General features: G+C 41.1%; 1 protein-coding gene across 1 annotated transcript; it reads left to right on the top strand.

Moving 5' to 3' along the window:
* The first annotated feature begins 844 nt into the window (after positions 1–844).
* On the top strand, positions 845–6,086 carry ubiad1 (UbiA prenyltransferase domain containing 1). Its single transcript, XM_073470338.1, has 3 exons — positions 845–1,033; positions 2,195–2,813; positions 5,123–6,086. The coding sequence occupies exons 2-3, from the start codon at positions 2,252–2,254 to the stop codon at positions 5,608–5,610; spliced, it is 1,050 nt and encodes a 349-aa protein (XP_073326439.1). The 5' UTR covers positions 845–1,033; positions 2,195–2,251; the 3' UTR covers positions 5,611–6,086.
* The last annotated feature ends 42 nt before the right edge of the window (positions 6,087–6,128 follow it).

Genomic DNA, 6,128 nt, shown 5'->3' with positions numbered 1-6,128 from the left:
GGCTTTTTTCTGCAGAGTTTGGCTCCTTTTTCCTTTAAGTTGAGCGCTGTATGTAAGCATATCCCTGAAAATAATTAACCATAAAAATTCTCTAAAAATCTTTATTTTGAGGCAGCAGTGATGTGCAGCATAGTGCCATTATGGGACATGTTGTCATTGGAAAATGTGCAAATATTAGTGGCCATCATACATCCTTTTTCCTAAATTTCTTTTTTGGGGGTCACAATCATTTGCCTGGTTTGCCTCTCCTGATGGTGGGCCTCTGTGTGAATGTCATGGCATGGTTCACTCTGATGGTTAAAGCTGATATCTCAGCCACCTGTTATCTCAGTAAATTAACTAAATAATTAACTGCAGTTATGGCGGTTCTTGGCTTCCGTACAAATGGCCCTTTATGGACCTATTTAACTATAAAAATATGAACTGTGATCTGTTGTGACTAAAAACCATTTTTATCATTGCCAGAATTAATTATTTAAAAAGAATAATGTAATTCTAACCCCTAACCTTGACCATAACCGTATTAAAAATATAATGCACGAATTACAGAAAGCCATTGTTATCTGTAATCTGCCAAGAAACTATTCTAATTAATTTCGGTTCAGTGTAAATTGTGTAATTTTTTTGTTAGTCCATTTTTCATATTGTGCCTGAAATAATAATACATAATAACAACAATAATTATACTAATTATACTACTACTACTAATAATAATAATAATAATCATAATCATAATAATAATAGCAAAACATTTTATTTATATAGCACTCTTCATATTTGTAGGACTAAATCGGTAGTCGGAACCATTGTACCACATGCGGTTTCTTCGACTTTTGAGCGCTGTTGCACTTCGGAGGAGGAAATGGCGCCAGTCAGGTGCAGCAGGGTTTACAGTAGCCAACCAGTCAAGTACCCTCGAAGTTGACACGTAAGCTACCCAACAGCCTCTCACCGTAAAAGGCTCAGCGGGCGCAGAACTATGTTTTTAAGCGGAGAGAAGCCCAGTTTGTGTCGGATGGTGAAGACGTAACAGGTAAGAGCTCCCCTCTGTCCCTGTTAGCTCGGTGGCTAGCCAGTTAGCTTTAATCCCATAATCTCAGTAGTTAGCTTGAAGCTGTCTGCCCCTCCCGGTTGAGGTGCCCTTAACCGGGTGGCGAGTGTGTTGCTCTCCCCCGAAAGTAGTTTCTCCAGTATTTGAGTGTTTTTTTTATCTTACGAAATGCCACGTGTATTGACAAACTAAAGTGCTGTCCAGTGTTGGTTCAGTTTCGAAACCGCCCACTTAACTTTTATCCAAAGTGGCTGCCGGCACCGTTACTGTGACGATAAGGCTCTGCCGCTGCTTGACCGTTACCTGTGTGACAGAGGTCCTGCTTTCATCTGCTGCAGCAACAACAGGCAGCATGCAGTTAATAATCACACTTAGTTTACTTTGTGAAAGAACTTAGAGTCTGCAAATCTGGGAATAGTCTTAAACTGTCTGGATTAAATAAAGAAGAGAAGAATCAAGTGGACTATATGAAAATGTAAGACTGAACTGTGGATATCTATAAGGAAGGCAATTATTAATTCCCAAGTAGGGCAGAGTATCTTTAAAAATCGTAAAGGTGTAAAATGTAAGAGTTTTAGTTTGAAACATTAAACAGCGTGTTAAGTTTTGACGTTATGTCAAAGATTTCTATGTATTGTGTCGAAGAGATATTGTTTGAAGTTGGCATGCTGCAGGCCTAACTGAGCTAGCAAGCAAACAGCAGCTACAGTCATGGATGTATACACAGAATACAGTCAGCAGCAGTAAGCAGTTACGCTGGTGATATGCTGCCCCACTTTACCTGGAGCATGAATTCAAGTTGGCCAGTACTTATGTATTCCACCTTTTAACATAATGTTATCACCTGTGATAACTGAGCCTTTGTATGCCAACACTATACTTTCCTCAATACCTTTAGTATTATGTAAACATGACGTAACCCTGTTTTATGTAACAAAATATGCCAAACTCCTGAAAGTATCTGTGTTGATCAAATACTGTTACCTATAAATGCAACAGGCACATTTCTATCAGTCCTCAAAGTATTGGAGTTTGCACCTCAGCCTTATTTTATATAGGATTTTCTAGCATGTATCAAGGCTGTGCTGTGTTTTGCACTGTCAACTGTCTTGTAATTTTGCTGACCTGCTTTTCCTGCTGCAGGAACACCAGGCTCTGAAATTGGGAACATTGCTGGTACTGTAGACCCCTCGCAGAGGAATGGCCAAAGAGCAGAGACAAAGCAGGGCAGAGACATTTGTGCTGGCTGGATCAAATGGTCACAACGGCCAACAATGGCAGACTGGTTTGAATAACTTGGTTAGTCACTCTCCTGGCACTAACCACACGTCAAGGATGGCCCGCGTTGCTTCAGATGTGAGACACAAGTGCGCGGCCTACGTGCTGGCGCTGAGACCGTGGAGCTTCAGCGCCTCGCTCACGCCGGTGGCCCTCGGCAGCGCACTGGCATACAAACTGGATGGCTCTGTGGACTTGGTCATCCTGATGGTGTGCGCGGTGGCTGTCCTTGTAGTCCACGGGGCAGGCAACCTTGTAAACACCTACTATGACTTCTCCAAAGGGATTGACCACAAGAAGAGTGATGATAGGACTCTTGTGGATGAAATCTTGGCACCGCAGGATGTTGTTATGTTCGGAGCATTGTTGTACTCTTTAGGGTGCTTGTGTGCCACTCTGCTCTACTTCCTGTCCACACTTAGACTGGAGCACCTAGCTCTTATTTACTTCGGGGGACTCTCCAGCTCGTTTTTATACACTGGAGGTGAGTGAAATATCAACTTCGCCATACACACACGCGCACACACACACACACACACACACACACACACACACACTCGTTAGGTTTATGATGCACTCTGCAACACTGCATGCTAGTGGCTCCAGGTGCCAGAAAAGTTGGTGTTGTAAAAATAGGTACAGCACATTCATGTTTACCATTGTGGTCACTCTGTCATGTGTTTATACCAAAGGACAAAAAACAAACACTGGTAAGGACATCTTTCATTGGTCAGTTTATACAAAAGAGAAAGTGTCTCACTTACCACGTGTGGTATCCAGCAAGGCAAATGTGATTTGAATAAGGATTTACGTGTCATGGTTTTGAGATAATGAAGCGTTTCGTCCACTGCTAGAAAAAAGCGGAGATGATTTTCACTTTTGCTGCTCAAAGCACTGAAATGTTACATGTGAAACACTCTGCAGCAGCGAGTCTTTGTGGCAAATGTTTCTGAAAACCTGCACACATAAAACTCAAACTATCTGCATGGCTAGATAGTAAGTAAGAAAGAGTTAATACTTTTACATTTGACACATGCTGTCAGCAGCAACAGCTCCTGACCCTACCAACTGAGCTACAGTGTGTTGGGATTTTGGTGAACTGGCCCTTTTAAGGCAGTATGACATTGATGTGTTACATTCCTAAATGAGGTGAGGTGCGTTTCTGAAAGCGTCTCAAGTGTTGATTCATCACTCCCTACGGATGGAGAAGTATATAGAATTTAGTATGAAAAAACAGAGAGAATCCTGCAGCTTGTTTTAATGATTTCTATTGCAGCATTACTGTGTGATTCAGACTAAAATTGTGTTGGTGTGTTTTTACCTAATTAATGTTATCCCGATAAAGATTAATGAAAAGGTAGGGCTAGGCGATATTGCCAGAATATATTATCAGATTAATTCGGGGCTTGGTGACAAAATACATTTTTGGTAAATCATCAGTAAGGAATGACTGAGAAGTTAAAGGCAAGTATTGGAACGATAGGATAATAACAGAATATTTCACAGTTGAACAAGAAACAAATTTGTCTAAAATAATATCAGAACACTGAAACAGGAAACTTGAATTATCCAAGGCATCTTTTTCTTCATCATAATCTCTAAAAAGTAGTTTTAATATGAATGCATATTGAACAACATATAAGCCGATACTGATAGCTTTGATAGGCCAGTATCAGCTAATAATATTGGTCGGGCCGCCCCATGAGCTTAGTTGGTAGAGCGTGCATCCCACTGACAGAGGCTGTGTCCTTGCTGCAGCGGCACAGGGCTCGAGTCCGATCTGTGGCCCTTTGTCATTTCCCCTCTCTCTCATTCCTGTTTCCTGTCACACTTGAAGCTCCCCTATCCAATAAAGTCATTAAAAAGGAAATGATGATAATAATAATGATAAAAAGAAAATAATACAGTAGGTGGCACTTTTTACAGTTTGTTTGCAACAAGCACAGCATGTTATACACGTTCTACAAGGGTTGTGAAAGTATGAGTTTTAATGCAATAGGTAGAAATAACCTAACTGCTCACTAAATCTGAACCTTTCTTACCCTCAGGTGTGCATAAACTCCAGGTTAGGATTTCTTTTTAAAATAAAAAAATGTAAAGAAGATATATCGTCTCATATCATGATAGCGGTATAACATGGATATATTGCCCAGCCCTAGTAAAAAAAAATCATTATAGCAGACCTCCACCATCACTGCTAGTTCACTATGTTCACGTCATGGTTAGTTCTACTCATCCCGTGAAAACAGCGCTTCAGTTATCTTCTGTGGTTCTGGAGAAACTTCTGTGAAAATAACCCTGATGATGTAATCAGGCTTGTCTGAGCAAAACCTTGTGTTCACCAGGCAGAATGAAAAGATATTTGTTGCATTATGGGAAATGTAGGATCCAGTGTTTTTTTAGTTTGACCCATACTGAAGACTGCATGTCAGGATGTCAAAGTGGCTTCAGCATTGATTGGGTCCATTGTTTTTTTAGAACTCTATTGTCCCAAAACTTGAATGCAATACTTTCTTGCTGGGATACTCCTTTTAATTATTAGCACACTCAGTCAGAAACCTATTAATGTTAATTAATATTAATAGTAATCAGTATAGCTCTCACTCATATTTGTACTTGTATTAGTGATTGTTCAGAGTTTGCCTTTGAGATTCAGTACATCACTCATTTGGAACCATCGAATGAAACAGTGAAAACAGGCTATACTTACTGTACTTTCAGGATTGAATTGCACTGCGTAAACAACCACTAATGAAAAAGTTAAATGTATCTTCTGTTTACTCTTTCCTTCAGGCATCGGCCTCAAGTACGTGGCCCTGGGAGACGTGGTAATCCTCATCACCTTCGGCCCACTGGCAGTCATGTTCGCCCACGCGGTGCAGGTCGGCTACCTGTCGGTGCTCCCGCTGGTGTACGCCGTCCCGCTGGCCCTCAACACAGAAGCCATCCTCCACAGCAACAACACTAGAGACATGGACTCTGACAAGCAGGCGGGCATCGTCACCCTGGCCATCCTCGTAGGCCCCACTCTGTCTTACGTCCTCTACAACCTCCTGCTATTCGTCCCCTATGTGCTCTTCTGCATCCTCGCCACCCGTTACACCATCAGCATGGCGCTGCCTCTGCTCACACTGCCCATGGCCTTCCCCCTGGAGAAGCAGTTCCGTAGCAGGTGCTACGCCAAGATCCCCCAGAAGACGGCCAAGCTCAACCTTCTAATGGGACTTTTCTACGTGTTCGGGATTATTCTGGCACCTCCTGGCAGCTTGCCGTTACTGTGAATAATTAGCTTTGATATTTGACATTTCGTTGTTTTAATACAGACTAGTTTATGTACCTCTTTGAATTTGTATGACGCGATCTGAGGGCTTTCACCAGCTTTAATTTATTGTCTAATTTATACGTTTAACAGAGATTTAGTTAAGGTCCTCCTCTGTGACACTGAAGGCATAATCAGATGTTTTTTCAGTATTAAGCCTGCTGTAATGTGTTGGTAAAAGTAAGAGTTGTTGGTGTCATTTGTAGAGGTAGGTGACATTTTTATCATACAAGGACAGACAATAAACCTACAGTGGCCATATTTGTTGTTCTTTTCAAGGCACAACACTGACACCTAAAATCGTCAATAAACCATTTTGTTCATATTCTCAACATTGTATTCTATGTATGGTACATACTGTTAATTTGTTCATTGTGATTTCTTTTTGGAGAGCCAAATAGTATTTCATTGGATTGTAATAAAACTCACAAATGCTGATGGCTGATGTACCATGTCTTAATTTTGAATCAAAGCTGAAGT

Source organism: Pagrus major, chromosome 7, assembly GCF_040436345.1.
Source record: "Pagrus major chromosome 7, Pma_NU_1.0".
Classification (NCBI taxonomy): Eukaryota; Metazoa; Chordata; class Actinopteri; order Spariformes; family Sparidae; genus Pagrus; species Pagrus major.
This window is presented reverse-complemented; position numbering and strand designations above follow the sequence as displayed.

Bases quoted from the DNA above. Each gene is read 5' to 3' on its own strand.
- ubiad1 (XM_073470338.1), top strand. From the start codon at position 2,252: ATGGCCAAAGAGCAGAGACAAAGCAGGGCAGAGACATTTGTGCTGGCT. The intron at 2,814-5,122 runs GTGAGTGAAATA...TCTTTCCTTCAG, and splicing joins CTCGTTTTTATACACTGGAG to GCATCGGCCTCAAGTACGTG.